At 45.2% G+C, this 17723-nt stretch overlaps 1 protein-coding gene across 2 annotated transcripts in view; it reads left to right on the top strand.

Moving 5' to 3' along the window:
* Positions 1-9541: 9541 nt before the first annotated feature.
* The window catches only part of LOC113010999 (xenotropic and polytropic retrovirus receptor 1 homolog), a 43577-nt gene continuing 35395 nt past the window's right edge, over positions 9542-17723 (top strand). For both annotated transcript variants that reach the window (XM_026150358.1, XM_026150357.1), the window contains exon 1: positions 9542-10005. In XM_026150358.1, the coding sequence (XP_026006143.1) occupies positions 9937-10005 (69 nt within the window). In that variant the 5' untranslated portion in view covers positions 9542-9936. The remainder of the gene's footprint in view (positions 10006-17723) is intronic.

The raw sequence follows: 17723 nt of genomic DNA, 5'->3' as shown, positions 1-17723 counted from the left end.
GAAATTTTGTCAAACTTTGGGTAATGACTGAGATATTTAGGAGGGGAAGGTTTGTTTTTGTGACACTGCTCACATTTCTGAAGCCTGACACGGATCCAAGCACATCGTGTTAGCATTGCTTTTTTCTAATTAACCAAAGACAAAAAGAAGGCTCTGTCTGTGATGTGACAAACGTCTGTGTAAAGTAAATGCATCAGTGTGAAACGCTGCTAATTCTATTTCTCAGGTACATCAGGGAAACGTGAAAAAGCCTGTGAAGGGTCCATACTTTATTCTTTGGCTCTACTAGATTAACTTTGCATGATTCTCAGTTCTAAATAATCGTGTCGAAGCCTCGGTGCAGTCTGTGTAAAACAAGCTGTTTCAGCACCATCTAAGTTTAAGAGTAGGGCTTCTGTACCAACACACACGTGCCGGAGATGACTGTTATATGATCCAAGGGTTGGAAAAGCCTCTGATCAGTCAGAGACTGTCCTGACTGTGTGGCTATGTTTAACATCCACTGATGGGAGAGCCAGCATGATCCATTTATTTGACCTGTTAAAAAAACACCAGTGATCCAGACGTCAAACTACACGATCCCACCACCTGACACGACGCTCTTACCCGTACAACACGTGTTCATTTGAAGAGGAAACCAGCTTCCTCACGTAGTCTTTGGTTAAATATATGAACCAAGGCTGCTGCGTCAGGTTCAGGACATGTGCTTGAGATGAAGACACTACCGTGCAACATTAAACATGTTCATTTCTCCCAGCAGAAAGCCATGACACCAGTCTGTGTTTCATGCATGCATTCATGCAGCCACTACACCTGCTTACACTTGTAATGATGAAACATGAAGAAGGACTGAGGGAGACAGAGAACTGCATACAGCCAACATCAGCGCTCCAGCTGATGAATGTGTTCTGATGTATCACATCAGAGAGCGATGCACATTGAACTTTCCAGGAAGCTGCTGCCAACACTCAAAGCTGTCATCGATGCCGTTTTGGGATTGTGACGTAAAACAAGCTTCAGTTTGACCAGAACGTTGACACCATCCACCTGATTCTGAGCGCCCCACATCACTTCTAAATGATCACTGTGGTACTCCATCACTGCATCACATCGGTGCTGGACCGACTCCCAGTGCTGCAGCAGTTCACTCAGTTCATGAAGCATCACAGCTCTCAAAGATTGCTTCCAACTTGCGAGGTCTGAATAGCTCCGTTCCCAAAGCAATTTCTGCCACAATGTCCTCCTACAGGAAATCATTTTCATTCACAAGATCTGGCAAATCTCCTTTGAGAATGAAAGGAAATCATTACACAGTGTCAGTGACGAGTCACAGTTTGTCAGGTCAAAAAGTGTCACGGTCTGGCTGGCAGACCGTGGGGATGTGAGAAATGAGGACCCAAAATGCAGGACTTGGCGCTGAAGGCAGTGCGTTTATTTACAGTGGTGACAATCCAAACAACAATAAATTCCCCGTGCGATCCCAACTCCCGTTCCGTGTCTTCTCCTTTATCCCGTGCTCCGTGCTCTGTCTCCGTTCCCTGTGTACTGTCCGTGTGCTGCCTCCTGGTCGCCACAATTCCTCCTGAGAAACACGCATACCAAAGGCAGTCGTGAGTACAAAACCTAACGGCAGACTTGCACTAACCTTGCACGATAAACTAAGACTGACGGGAAGTCACTCAACGATCCAGCGTCGAGGAGCTCTCAGCCACACTGTTTTGAAGCTCCTCTGACGAGGCTTGATCGGCGCCAGGTGTGTGTGGATTTCTGGGTGGGACCGGTCAGCTGGCAGGGCCACACCCACCAGGCCTAGAAGTGCCTGCCATGACCGCACCCTCACACACATGCACACACCCATAAACACCTGACAGTACACCAACACGGAAAACAGGACAGCAGACACAACCATAATAACAACAACCACAATAATAATGATAATAACTACAATAGTAGTCCAGACTGCTCACGGACCCCGAATCCCTGGAACTGGGTCCGTGACAAAAAGAGTCCAACATCCTTCTGTTCTTGACAAAAATATTATTCAGCTTTCTTTCTGTTCTGTCCTTCAAAGCTTAGAAGATAAAACACAGAAAAGATTCAGGATTGATTGTTGAACACCTCTGGAAGATCGATATGTTACTTCTTTTAAACAAACCACCAAATGAGCAACACAACACCTGGAGCACACCTGGAGCATCTGCTGAAGCTGTTCTGGAGGAACATGGTGTCCCAAAAGGTTACTGACTCTTCAGTGCCATATGTTTATATTAAACTTGTTATATTAAATGTAGATTGTTTTGCTAAAGCATATAGTTAGTGCTGGACCAGGTGACCCTGCATCCTCCCTTAGTGATGCTGCAGTAGGCTGCCGGGGATTCCCATGATGCACTGGGTGTTTCTTCTTCACTCACTATGTATTAACAGACCTCTCTGCACTGAATCATATCTGTTATTAACCTCTGTCTCTCTTCCACAGCATGTCTTTATCCTGTCTTCCTTCTCTCACCCCAACCAATCACAGCAGATGGCCCCGCCCCTCCCTGAGCCTGGTTCTGCTGGAGGTTTCTTCCTGTTAAAAGGGAGTTTTTCCTTCCCACTGTCGCCAAAGTGCTGCTCATAGGGGGTCATATGATTGTTGGGTTTTCTCTGTACCTATCATTGTAGGGTCGACCTGACAACATGACGTGCCTTGAGGTGAACTGAACTGTAAAAGGTGTGATGACAGAGCATCAGTGTAAGGAGCCAATGTTTGATTGATGTGATTGAGATTCAGTTGAAATATAAGTACTGCACATGGAAGTGTCCAACCAACAGAACAGGCCTCAGAGCACATCACAGCGGTACAGTTGGAATCAAAGTACTACTATAACACAGAATATGATGCAAAACTAAAGCAGTATTTTTAATGCACTCCCTCAAAGAAATACGACATGAGTGCAGCACAGGCAGAGATACTGTGACGTGCAGCCTGTATACTTTTAGGCCTCGTGGTGTTTTTACTGGACCCACCTCTCTGAAACTCACTGGATCAACCAGCCAGCCAAATGACCCTGGTTACATCATCAGTTTGATTTTTAATTTAAAAAACTCCTTCAGCGATTCATCAGACATCAGTGCGCATGTACACACACTGTTACAAATCAACACAAATACAATTAAGTCAGTGTGTTAAGAGGTGATTGTTGTGCCTCAGCTGGTGTTCCCACATACTGACACAGAGACCGACCCACCATCATGTAAAGTTGTCCAGCATTAGCAGCTTTGAGTGACGGGTGGACGCTGCCTGGCTTTGTGTTCTTTGTGTAATTAGCTGAGAGAGAATTTGGTTGACTTGTGGTTGATAACAGCCTGTGAGAAAAGCCTTCCTGCAGCGAAACTGTCATATTTGATTTGTTTGATTGTTTTTGCTTCTTCCAATAAGTTCAAACATAGAAAACGCAGACTGGGTTTAGGTCTCTGACATCACAACATGTTCCTTGTGTACTGTGTAACAGTGTTTATGTCTTTCATGTAGAATCCAGGCTGTGGCTGAGAGCTGCAGGAGTCCTAAGTGTCCCAAATTCATTCATATTTGTAAAGCCAGTCACATAAAGATTTGAACCAACACATTTATTCTTATCGTTTAAATCAGAGTTTAAACCAAATAATGAGGCAGCATCAGCTGTGCGTGTGCGCGCGTGTGTGCGCGCGTGTGTGAGAGAGGAGTGCATCTGTCTGTGTGGTGACGTCACCCCGCCCTGCCTTGTCCTTTGCGTAATCCGCCGCCCGCCCGTCCAGGAGGATGAGTCCAAACACTTTGATTTCCTTTAACTAATCCGTGTCGTCTGTTCAGACCAATTAACCGAGATCGTTCTCACTTCTCTCGGGGAGGAGAGGACAGGCTGGCTGCAGGGAGCAGGTTTTACTGCTTTCACCTCTGATTTATTCTTTGTGCTGCTCTCTTTGGAGAGGAGCGCAGCAGAGGGAGGATGTGAGGCTCCAGGATGGATTCTGAAGAAGATAATGCGACAAGGAGACGCGCGGCTCCGCGTTTCACTGCAGATATCGAGGCTCTGCATATTTAGCCAGCTCCGTCCTGGTATTATAAGCGATGTGGCTTCTGATGTGTTTGTGTTGTGAATGGAAGCGCAGATGATGCCTATTGATCACTGAGATGTGTGTTGGTGTATCTAAGGCTGCTTTCTCTGTCCGCGCACATTTCGAGCTCTTATTGTCTGGCAGATTGCGGTGCTGTGGGCCTTGTTGGAGCATACAGGCGGTCGCTGCACCGTCCGGCCTGCACGCTGCGATAATCTGCTCCACTGAACGTCGGCGGGTGTAATCCTGATCAAAACGCGCTCTTATGTAACATTCCGAGAGGGACATTTTGTGTGCCTGTCACTGTGTGCGCTTCATGACGCTGTGTGTAGCGCTGTGTTTGTATGGCATACGTGCGCCATTCAGTGCACTACTGTGTAATCACATTTGTGTAACATCACTGTGAACAGAATATAGCGTTACTTATGCAGATTTAATAAGGACTAATGACAGATTAGCATAAAAGACAAACAGCAACAGATTTCTGTTAACAGCATCTCTATCTTCACTCCGAGTGATCCTCCTCCATCTGTTTACATTCTGATGAGGCTCCATCGGATCTCCAGCCTGGCAGCCGGGCTCTGCTGTGTAATGGCTGCCTGCTTGATGTGTCCTTGACAGGAAAAAGCTCTTTTTTGCTGTTCACTGCGTTTGTTGGGCAGGCAGGTGTTACCAGCTCACAGCTGCTGTGAAGGACACAGAAAGGAACAAGGTGAGCAGGGAAATAAGCACTACAGGTAAAAAAGTGAGTCTCACAGGAACCACGGCAGCTGTGTGAGTACTACAGACCTGTACATGTTACCTGCATGTGTGAGAGAGAAATGGACCTGAACAGAAAGTTTAACCTAAAGGTCATCACCAGCATCTGTCTGTGACGCCTGGCTTCCTCCCTCAGTGTTCACAGTGGACCTTGATTTAAAATCAGTCAATTAAGGCACGCGGTGAATGCCAAGAGAGGAGCCTCTGCTGCTCCACCGCAGCCGGATTACAGTAAAAGCTGCTGTGCACTTATTTATGTATGCATGTGTGCACAGAGCAGGACAATGACTCTGACCAGGAGTCTCACTGCAGAAACACCCTCGCTGTACGTGTAATAACAGTAAATGCTGACTTCTGTGTGATTTCTATAATAAAATATTTGGATCCAAATACAAAGTGGTAATTCTTTCCTCTGCCTGAAATGGACTTGCACACCGTGAAGAACCAAAGTGTCCATAAATCTGCGCTTCAGCAGCTGAAAAAGCTTTTTACAGTGAAAACCTAAAGTAAGCCCGAGTGAGGCTCTGCTGGGGAACAGAGTAATGTTTCATATAGTAATAATGTTCTACTTTCTATTCTGTATTAGTGGACTCAGATTTTTAATCTAATAAATCATTCTCACCCATAAGTAGATCCAAACACATTTGATCCACTAACCAATGAACGTGATGTTTGAAAATAACACATAAAAACCAGGTGAGCAGTGAGCAGCCACCTGGACAGCGAGGCTAAAATCAGCAGGTCAGAGAGCGTGCACGCTTCCACCAGAAACACTTTTGGGACATTTACTGTATAACAAGGAAGCCACAGAGCAGCGTGGCCTCACTGCCGCTCCCAGCGATATAACAACAGATGTATTCGTGTGTTCGGTCTCAGACGACATTTGGCTACGTTAAACGCTGCAGTCACTTAATTTCATGTGAAGGAAACTGGTGGGAGCAGAAGCCTGACGGGAGCAGGTTCCTGTGGCCCACTCTTTCTAATATTCTGTTTAGCTTGTTTACATCTAAACGTCCTCGTTATACAAGCCAGTCTAATCTGAGCCGGGCTGCCTGTTAATCCTCAGCAAGGACTGAGCTGCATTTAGTCTCCCTGCGTCTCTGGATGTTTCCACGGGGGTCTGTCAGCTGTCTCCAGGATTTCAGAAACGCTCGTTGTGTGTTTCACCCACTCTGCTCCATCCACGCTGACACAAACGCACACAGATTATGTAGTCTCTCTGTGTCTTTACACAGACAAGGCATGTCATATTAATCCTTCACAATCAAATCAAATCACTTTTATTGTCACATCACACGTGCAGGTACATTGGTACAGCACATGTGAGTGAAATTCTTGTGTGCGAGCTTCACAAGCAATCAGCTGGATATACACATGACCACTGCAGCCAGTGCACGATATTTAATATTTAAAATGCAATCGCAGATCCCACTTACATGAGACGTGGGCTCACCTGAGACCGTGGCTGATTGTGACCCACACCTGTTTTCACACCCTGGCTCGATTAGGCAGAGGATCAATAGGGGGTCCACGCCCCTCTTGGGGACACTCCCATAGGGCTTCAAATGTGGGACTCTGTTGCTCTTAGAGCTGAAGAAGCTTCTTCAACAAGCTGTCCAGGCGTGTTTCTTTCCGAGCTCCTTCCACAAACAGAACATGTTGTGCGTGTGTTGTGTTTTCCTTCACACTGCGCTGTTTCTGTGATTTTGTCACAGGTCAGTCATTTAACCAATAACCATGAAGTTAAACCGTTTAAACGCTTCAACCCTATAACATGCGAAACGTTGTTCAAACACCAGATGGCGCTGATGTCTTTCACTCCACGTGGGTTGCACGATAACGCTGCTCAGCGTGGAGAATCACTTTGTTGAATCACTACCCAGAGCCTGATTAGCCACACTGCTTTCCAGAGAGCGGGGCTCCACACACTGTCGAGTCCAAAGACTCCAGGCATCCGCGTGGTTACTGACACGGCTCCACGCTCGCGACCACTTCCCGTTGCGCTCCTAACCCAGCTGAGTGTTTTAGGTAACAGCAGCGCACCGATTCATAGAGTCTGACTGCAGACAAACACTCGAACATGAACCGTGGATCTCCTGCCTGAGTGAGGCTGTGGAATAACCAGTATCACAGTATTACTGGCTGATGCGGTGTCATCATTAAACATATGCAATCATCTCATTTTACTACACGCCAGCAGGTCCCCGTGTTGTGTTTTCATATTTGTTTTTAATACTTCAAAATAAATCCGCATCTGATCGAGTCAGGCGCTAACACGGAGAGCGCATGCGCAAACGTTCCGCTGGTCAAAAATAAATAATAAATAAATAAATAATAATACGGAAAACAAAAAAACGTCACTCGGTTCCAAAGGTGGCAACGTCATATATGTGGCATTCAAGTGTCATTGGAATCTACAGCTCACTGAAATCAATGACTGTAAAAACCAGTTTAGCTGAATTTCCAGGCACACAGCATTATGGGAAAAGATGAATGAAGTTCTAATGTCAACATGGCATTTAAATCAAGCAAGGGGCCCCCGCCTGATTTCATAGTAGTGGCTGTAGTTTTACATATTAGACCAATCTTCTTCAGATAGCTCTATTTCAGCCTCTTTCTCCATTTCTCCATTTAATATAGGTGGGAGACAATTTCCTTTCAGTTTGTAGTGTTGAGTATATCATAGACATTTGGTTTTTTTTAGCACTTTCCCTTTAGATATGTTTATAAAGATCTGAACTAGAGATTTTCTCTCCTTAGACATAATATTGTTATTAAAATAAGATCTTAATTGGAGATATCTAAAAAAAAATCACCTCTCTCCAAGTTGTAATTAACTGACATTTGTTGAAAGGTATCTAAACCTTTTTCAGATGATATTTTCCAGCATGCAGTGACACCCAGGTTGCACCAGTTTTTAAACCCACTGTCAATATTTGCAGGGCTGTATCATATGCTGGTCACCGTAGTATTCTCACATCTCTTTCAAACGTTTTATCTTTAAATTCCCTGAACCAGATACTTACTGGTACATTTATGCAGTAGGATACCTTATTTAAAAATGACTGTATCAATGATTTATCTCCAAGAATAGTCGAAAGGGGAACACGAACTTCCGCCTGGTCCATTTCTTTCCATTTGGCGTCACATGTTGAGTCGCATCATGCAGTCAGGACTCTGACTGTGCAGCCTGACAATCATTTTCTACACATGGAAGACCATGCCTTCTTTATTTCTAGATAATTACAATGTCTTATACTTTATTCTAGGTCTGTGTTTTCCCCAAATAAAATTTGAGAACATTCTTTTCCATTCGATAAATTGCCTAGAGGACACCTCGACAGGCAATGCCAGGAATAGATAAGGCAGTTTAGGTAATACCGTCATTTTTATTCATTCATTGAACCCCTAAATATTTAATTAAGTTTTTACTCCAATTATTCTTTGAGGAGTTTTAGAATATATTTATCTGGATTATATTTAAAGGTAAGAATTTGAGTTTTATGAAGATTTAACTTGTAACCAGAGTATGAGCCATACGTATTGAGCAAAGATAGTAATATTGGTAGGCTAAAGTCAGGTTTAGTAGGAGTCACCAGGACGTCATCTGCATATAGACAAACCTTACACTCTTTGCCGTTAATAGTAACTCCTGTAACTTCCTCGCATTGTCGAATAGCCTGTGCCAATGGTTCAATAAACAGTGCAAATAGAGCAGGGCTAAGAGGACAGCCCTGTCTACACCCTCTTTTAAGAAGAACTAAACCTGAGACGTCCCCATTAACCTTTATCCTGGCAGAAGGACAATTATATAAGCACCTCAAACAACTGATAATCTGGTTATTAAAACCAAAACGTTTTAGAACCCGATATAAAAACTCCCATCTAACAGAATCAAAAGCTTTTTCAGCGTCAAATGGCAGGAATTTAAACTGTTATAAATCATTTGTTGTCTGTCTGTCAGTAATAGGTCGAACAAATCTCTCATGCATGATGTCAGGTCCTTTTAAGCCTGAAAGAACATTCCCATCACAAAGTAGAAGCTGCAATCAGCTTTTGCCAAAGTGACTATCCTTTATTTATGCTGGTAGAAAGTCTCACTGACAGTAAAATAACCTGTGCTTTTAGCTTTAAGATACACAGATGAGGGCTTGTAGGACATTTTAATCAAAACAAAACGTGGATTATATATGAAACATAGACAAGATGATGATGTCACCTATTGGTGATGATGATGTCACCATCACCATTGCCATTACGAATCCTCGAGTTGTGAAAGTAGTGTGATCATGCTGTGAAACAGGATGCTACAGGCACACTGGCTACCTACGTGTCTATTACAGATGCATAAGCAAGCACACCCGGGTGTCTCCTCTTTAACTCTAATGGGCACCTTCGTTTCCAGAGTAAACATAACGCTGTTTTCAGTAAGAATAAAACTAGTGACTGAGACTATAAGAAAATCATTACTGAATCAAAGAGCAGGGAAGACTTCAGCTGGAAGCCTGCCATTAAAAATGTGACATTTATGGCATTTCTGCGTTGGCCTCATTCGATAAATTTAAATGTGATGACATTATGACGCTGAGTCCTCTCTAAGCCAGCTCATTACCTCACCATTAAGCTTAAAAACGACCAGTTTACTCCCCACATCTGGTGACATCTCACGAAGAAAGCCACACCTCGTTACACCCACCACTACTTTACCTTCGCCGATCTTCGGCCCGTTCTTATATTTCCCACTGCACGCGAACGCAGCGGGAGACAGGAGGTGGAGAGAGGTAGAGGATGAACGACAGCGAGCGAGGAAGACCCAGCTAACGCCAACACTGTTGGCCTGTCCTCCAGAAACACAGCGATAAAAACAGAATTACGGTTTTTATCTTCAGCTGAGATGCAGCTCCGCGAACACTTCGTCGAGTGTGTTTGAGACAGCGGAGATGCTGTGCCGGTAGTTAGCTAGGTTACCCGTAAAGACAAAAGGGCACCTCTCTGAGCATAATCTTTGGATGAGAGTCGCTGTGTAAGCAGCGAAAGCCTCCCGCTGCCGCCTCCCGGCTACAGTAACGGTAGGAGAGGAAGACTGACGCCGCGGCCGACATGAAATTCACAGAGCATCTGTCAGCTCACATCACCCCGGAGTGGAGGAAGCAGTACATCCAGTATGAGGTGAGTTAGCTTCACGTTAAACCTCTACTAGCAGCTAGTTAGCACACTGGCTAACTACACAACCGGTTACTTCATTTTAGAAATCTTATTTAAACATGGCCGTCGTGCTTTAACAGGAAAAACACACAGGGGTCCTTCAGCGGATGTGCTTCAATACAAGCAACAGCAGGTCGTTAGCGTTAGCCAGGCAAACTAGGCTAGCTAGATTTGTGTTGTTGCTCTGCAGGTTTGAGCCGCGGAGTCCCGTGTGTTGGCGTGCACGCGCGTGTCCTCCCAGATGTGTTTAGGAGACAAACCCGTTTCAGCTGAGTCATCGTTTATCGAGCCCGTTAATCTTTGGACCGTTAACCCCGGTGTCTGTGGTTAACCAGCTGAGCTGAGTGTGGGCGGTCAGGGAGCGGTGCTCAGGTCGACCTGTGAGCCATCAATGCCATCGATCTCTGCTGGAGCCTGATTGGCACCAGGGTCTGTCAGTGTAAACAACAACATACATGAACAACACTGCAGCCTCACGCCCTGCAACTGACCGCATGCTGCGCTCGTCAAGGTTGCTGTGAGCACTCCGATGGGAATCGGACAAAGCTCTTCAGCACCATCATCCAAATACCAACTGAGGAAACATCAGTGAGACCCAGCAGAGCATCGGGGACTCGTGTAGGCCCTGTGTGGATTTTTCACGCTGAATTGGCTGTATTACAGATTTCGGCTCATAGTCACTGCCAGTGTTTGTTTTCTGCTTTCTTTTTACTTTGTGAACTAACTGAAATAAGATCGTTGTTGTCCTCAGAGTTCCCGTGTTCCCACTTGCCCCAACAAGAGTTCCTGTTTAGAGCAATAAGTTTATGGGCTTCAAATCCCAGCAGTGGATTAATAACACCAGGTAGAGTGATGTTTGTGCAGAGCCGCAGACTCTAAGGTGTTTACGTATTCATTTTTGGCAAAGTTCTGATAGTTTGTTATCTTCAGATATGAGCAGAAGGAAACCTTTTGTCAACTTACAACCAAATCCTTACTTGCACCTTGAAGCCCCAAAGTTAGTGTAGAGTCTTGAAGCGCCAGGCATAGACCACGATAATCCTGGACCTCTGCGTTCACATGCAATCAGTGTGTAGAATAAAGTGGTTGATTCCAGTTGCAACAGGCCAATAAAAAGACATGCATCAAATATCATCTGCTGTTACAGCCTCTGTCAATATGTATGTGTAGACATAAGCTATAAAGTTGCATCAAGAAGTGTTGTACACCGCCTCGTTGTGGCTGGACTCCAGTGTCATGTTCCTGTCTTCAGGTTTCCTCTCGTAGCTGTGAGCAGCGGTGTCGGCCTTTTTGGTGACAGTATTTGCTCACAAGTCACAGACTGGTACAGCTGCACTGAATTTGCTAGCATAGCAAAACTGGAGCCATCAGGATGAGTAGGAGCTTGTTTACATACTTGTTTGTTTAGCTGAAGCATTGATTGGGTCAAATCTGCATCTCTGTATTTGTCAGTCTGTGTGAGCTGGAGCTGAGATTCTGGCTTGAAGTCAGAAGCCATCAGTCGTCTCCTCGGCTTGTTTTAATCTGGTGTTCCTTTTGTGTGACATTCACATTTAGCTTGGAGCCAAATACCTTTTCCAGAAGTTAGAAATGGTATTAGCAGCCTTGTTCGGTGTTTTATCAGCCTTGTAGCTTTTTAAAATTCACATTAGGTTAGCACAGCTCGGCAGCTCCAGGCACTAATGTAATCACCTGTAATCACAAAACAAACAGCCTCAGCTGAAACAGAGAGTTGCTGACTTGGAGACAAGCCGGTAAGGTTAGTCTGATGGAAGTGTCCATCAGCAAAGAGTGTTGATTCAATTTCAATTCAATTCAATTTTATTTATATAGCGCCAAATCACAACAAAAGTCGCCTCAAGGCGCTTCATAGATACAGAGAAAAACCCAACAATCATATGACCCCCTATGAGCAAGCACTTTGGCGACAGTGGGAAGGAAAAACTCCCTTTTAACAGGAAGAAACCTCCGGCAGAACCAGGCTCAGGGAGGGGCGGGGCCATCTGCTGCGACCGGTTGGGGTGAGAGAAGGAAGACAGGATAAAGACATGCTGTGGAAGAGAGACAGAGGTTAATAACAGATATGATTCAATGCAGAGAGAGATGGTGGCAAGCTGCACAGACACACAAACATGTGCACACAGAACAGGGAATTTTGTCTACATTTACTTTCTGTTCAAATAAAGACTCCTGCAGCTGTTGTAAATGACATGCATCCAATCGTTAACTTTAGCCCAAACCAAGGTGACGAAAGAGCAGTCTGCTTAAAAGACCGTCTAGAGGAAGTGCGTTGTTTGGCCTGCTGTTTGCTCTGTTTTTACCTGTAAGTCCATAGATAGAAGCGCAGACATCTAGGACCACCCTTAGTTGTAGTATGTATGTGTGCTAATGTAGGGTGGCTGTAGCTCAGGTGGCAGAGCAGGTCAGCCACTAATCAGAAGGTCGGTGGTTCGATCCCAGGCTGCCTCCTGGCTGCATGCCAACTATCCTTGGGCAAGATACTTCACCTGTTACCTACTGGTGGTGGTCAGAGGGCCCGGTGGCGCCAGTGTCCAGCAGCCTCACCTCTGTCAGTGCGCCCCGGGGTGGCTGTGGCTACAATGTAGCTGCCATCACCAGTGTGTGAATGACTGAATGTAGTGTGAAGCGCTTTGGGGTCCTTAGGGACTAGAAAAAAGCGCCATACAAATGCAGGCCATTTACCATTTAATGAGCGTGTCCAGAGACAAATTTAGCCGGCGTGGACGTATCAGGAGGCAGGATGGAGATGACGACATGTTGGGCCACAGCTTTAACAGTGTTGTTGACGCCATCAGTAGAACGTGTCTGTTTGGCTGGGACTGTAAGTACATCTGTGTCTTTGACACACTCAGAGGCAGTTTTCACTCACAGATAGGAGTTTAGGACTTTATAACTATAAACGGTATTACAGCAGCACTATTTTATCTTCTGTTCACACAGTTGCATACGTGTGGGATTAATCAGTCTGCGGGTGCATGCATGTAATGCACGGTTACAGTGGATTACCTGCTGGCACTCAGTTCAGAGCAGTATTATTCAGATGACCTTGAATTTCTTGGTCTCTCTGACATAAAATCTGCATGGTTGGATAAAAGCTGTTGTGGAATTCCTCCATAGATTTCAGCTCTGGCTTCTCTCCCATCTTGTTCATATAACCTTTGTTTGAAAACGCCAAATCTGATATATCTTTGCTACGGCGAGGGAATGACGAGTATTTCAAACAATGGCCGTGTATTTGTTACTTATTTCCTCCGAAGTTTCAGAGGCTTTCTTCCTGCCCCTGCAGTTTTTGGACACAGACCAGATGGAGCTTGTTGTTCCACCCAGCTGTAAATCTGGCCCCGGGCCGTGTTAGTTTTAGTCCTGTGAAGATGTGGGACCCGGGCCTGTGACGTTTGCAGAGCCGTGGGGTTCAGGGCCGTTACATGTGTGCGGTGTTTTCTGTCAGCTTGTTTGGGTGAAACGCCGAGCAGCAGAGGCCCATAAACTGAGCTGACATGATAGGACGTCTGCTAAAACAAACCTTCTGTGTCGGCGGTTTTCAGCATGCTCCCACTGACTGCAGTTTTCCCAGCACTGCTGACATTCCAACACTGTGCAACTTGTGTTTTTTACTGAAGTTTTATCATCAAAGCGTGAGAAATGTAGTAGTAATGATAATAATACTAATCCAGGGTCAAACTCTGTTGACATGCTGGCTCCATGTAAACCTGTGGAGGGAAGCAGCTTCATGCAAAGTGCCAGGCTCGTAGTGCGTCTACCAGACAGGCGCTGTAAGAATAAAAACGCCTGCTGGTCATCCGTATGACTCAACGGGCTCATTGACTACAAACCCTGCTGCATGACTACATGGCTGGAGCTCTGTGAGTCTGGGTTATATTTTTCTGTATCAACAGTTGAGATGTTTGTGTGTGTTGGAGGACGAAGGTCAGGATAATGAACCAGACAGAAATGGGAGAAGCGAGTGGAAAAGAGAAAGATGGGACTGGTCGGCTCATTTAGTTACCAGCTGATCGGGTGTAATAACAATGAAACCATTTGGAGTTGTTTCTTCTCATTGTTTGTTTGTATGGTTCAAAAGCACAAATAGATTTCTTTCAAATCTTTTCTAACGTTCATAAACAGCAAATAACCTGATGCTGTGTCAGGAGCTGGTGCAGACGTGGTGTTTCACACACAGGACTGCAGCTGCAGCCAGACTAACTTCTTAACTCGATCATAGAAACATGTATAAAGTTGAGTGAAAGTGTATGAAACATCAAACTTGTACTACAGCCGTAGGCGAGGCCGCGTACAGAGTGGGTGTGATGTCACACCGCTTTTATAATGGCGACGCTGGCCTGGTCTCAGACATCCAAGTTGTCAAACGCACCTCTGCCAGCTGATGTCCCACATGTGTTTGAATATTTGCACATTCCTGGTAAACTGGTGTTTCTGGTTTTTCTCTAAATGAAGAACCAGTATCGATCCTGCAGAGTAAACTGTTCTGCAGCACCCTGCTTGATACTGAGCTAAGGAGCATCAATGCAGGAACCATGCATGTCTTTAGGCTTGAAGACTGAAGTTTATGCAGATGAAGCCCTTTCATTAGCTTCCACATTACAGCACTCGTTAAATGGGGATTCTTTTGGGCTTCGTCCTGCTGTGGTGCAAGCGCCTGTTTGCTGCACAAGTATCTGGGTCTGCTATTGATGAACTGATCAACATTTGTGATGCGTGCACCCTGCAGTGTGTGTGTGAATGTGCTTGTGATCCACAAAGACCTGCGTGTGCATTGTGCAGAAATGTGTGGGTACTGCTGCAGGACAAGTCATCCTGGTAACAGTCTGATCAGAGATGGAAGGATCTAACCCAGCATGCTCATAGACCAGGGGTGGGCAACTCCAGGCCTCGAGGGCCGGTGTCCTGCAGGTTTAGATCTCACCTTGAGTCAACGCACCTGAATCACATGATTAGTTCGTTACCAGGCCTCTGCAGAACTTCAAGACATGTCGAGGAGCTAATTTATCCATTTAAACCAGCTGTGTTGGTTCAAGGACACGTCTAAAACCTGCAGGACACCGGCCCTCGAGGCCTGGAGCTGGACACCCCTGTCATAGACCCAGTGTTGGTAAGGTGCTGACCATGGTGTGCATGTGGCTCTGTGAATGAATCACCAATCCTGTCATGGACTCAAAACCAACTGAAAAATACTTACAGAAGATATTTGGAGACACGCATGATGTGAACTAAGACGCATCTCACATGATACAACGTGGTTTGTCAGTAGTGTGGATGACCTGCCGTAGCTTATGTGCCTGCTTTGTCATTGATTGCATTTTTCCAGCACACCACTGCAGCTCAGGCTGTGCAGCAGAAGTGGAAACTGAGCTGCAGCACTTCATGGGAAGTTAGTTTGCTGATGATAGCTGGTTTCAGGTGGGTGAGGAATAGAGAAGCTGACAGTGAAATGAGGGTTTTACTTCAGGCGCTGTCTCAGTCAGAGGAGGCTTTCTGAATGGTGACAGACCTCATTAAAGCACAAGAGTTGTTTTTTCCACACTCTGGGATAAGACTTGGATAGATGGCGCATGTAACATTGTAGCATGTTTCCACTCATGTTGCTACAATTAAAAGTTGATTGTTTTTACTCTACTTACACTCAACCACAACGTGTCTGAACAAAACTGGGCGGTGTACAGTAAACTAACTGAAGACCACAGGTTCTTATTAAGCTGAGTCATCTTAAGTACGTAGGCTTACATGTACCTGTAGAGCGAAGGGCCTGTGTTCGTCTGGTGGGCGAGCTGCTGGGAATCCAAACGTGCACCAGTGTGAAGCAGAGCTTGTTTTAATGAAAGTTTCTAAGCGTCCAGCTCCAGGATGGAGTTTGTGATGGTTGGTGCAGCAGGACTGGAAAATCATTCATAAATTCATAGATGCCCACCCCTCTGTGAAAATGGCCCTTTGGTGTTTTCTGTTATGCTTATACTACATTATCTCCTGCTGATCAAACATGGGCAATTTAAGCTTTTAAAAAACACCACACACACTTAACATCCTAACATCACCTATGGACGGTGTTGTGTCAGACTACCTGCCCGCATTCTGATTTTGTAGATTTTGATATATTCCAATAAAGAAGGATAACTGGGTCTGTGTTGTTGCTCGTCTTCAAACACCAAAACGAACACAATCACACGTCACTCCTTGTGAAGAGCTTCAGAAGTCCAGACTGAACCTTAATGACTGGCCTGCACAAAGCAATTACTTGAATCCTATTGGAAAGTCTGTGAGGTGAACCGAAGACCAAGGTCCGTGCCAGCACAGCATCAAATCTGGAGGAGCTTTACACAAATTCACCATCACTACAGTTTAAAATAGAATAGCAACGATGTGGCCAGCTGATGTACTGAGCTGTAAACATGTTATTTGTCCTGCTGACGCTGACAGTCTGACTTAATTTTGGACCAAGTGGCTTTCAGAGTTTGCAGTTTTTACACTTCCATGTTGGTATTTTTCACTCAGCCTTGGTGTTTCGTTGGGCTCTGTTTGTTAACCTCTCAGGTCACTAATGAACCGGCTCCCGTCAGCTAGTGTCTGATGCCTTCTATTTTAGCCTAATTCAGCAAATATGAAATATGGTTTATAAGTTGGTAAGCAATTTTCTTATTCTACTTTTTTCATTAAAGACTTATTTTTTATGGCTTTACCACAAATGAGGAGAACATACATGTTGCTACAGGGGTGGCTGTAGCTCAGGCGGTAGAGCAGGTCATCTACTGATCGGAAGGTTGGTGGTTCGAGTCTGCATGCCAAATATCCTTGGGCAAGATACTAACCCCAAATTGATCTCTGATGCATCCATCGGAGTATGAATGTGTGTGAATTAGATCAATGTGCTTGTGTGAATGTGTGAATGCACAGGTTGTGTAAAGCGCTTTGAGCGCTCAGAAGAGTAGAAAAGCGCTGTATAACAACCAGTCCATTTACCATTTGAAGCCTGAACCAAAGTTTGCTCTCCCCCCTGTAGCTCAAGGGGGAGAGCATCTACTGATCAGGAGGTTAGTGATGCCTGCACCCCCCCAGTGTGGGTGGAGGTTAGCTAGGAAGCACTAAAAGGTGCTTGTGTGAGTGAGTGTGGCATGTTGTATGAAGAGCTGTGAGCTCTGGGACAGTAGAATAGTGCTTTATAAGAACGAGTAGCTCGAAGTCATCTCTCCCAGCTCGTCATCAAACTAAACTCTGCTCAGAGCTGATCCAGGGTCAGGGGGACAGGTGACGGCTCCTAGACTTCATTGTTGTTGTTGTCGACCCTGCTCTGATGAATATTTGTGTTCTCTTCACTCAGCTGTACAGTCTCCTCTATCACTGAAAACTAACACAGCTGCTTCTCCTTTTCCTTTGGCTCATTTCTTCATTTTCTCATATTTGCTTGCATTTAAATCTGAACCCCTGTCTCTCTGTGTACTCGGCCTGTACCACTACACTCGCTGTCTTTGGATCATCTACCCCCATCTACCCACTTTCACATAATGGTATGATCCCAATCTGTCTCTCCGTGTGATTGGCCACATTGGATGCTGAGCAGCTGAATCTTCAGCTCTTCCTGACTGAGGTCGGCTCGTTCATGAACAGCTCATCACTATAATCAACGTGCACTGACTTGTAGTGACTTTCAA

Source organism: Astatotilapia calliptera, chromosome 18 (assembly GCF_900246225.1).
Source record: "Astatotilapia calliptera chromosome 18, fAstCal1.2, whole genome shotgun sequence".
Classification (NCBI taxonomy): Eukaryota; Metazoa; Chordata; class Actinopteri; order Cichliformes; family Cichlidae; genus Astatotilapia; species Astatotilapia calliptera.
The sequence above is the reverse complement of the archived record's forward strand: the minus strand, read 5'-3'. Positions and strand labels throughout refer to the sequence as shown.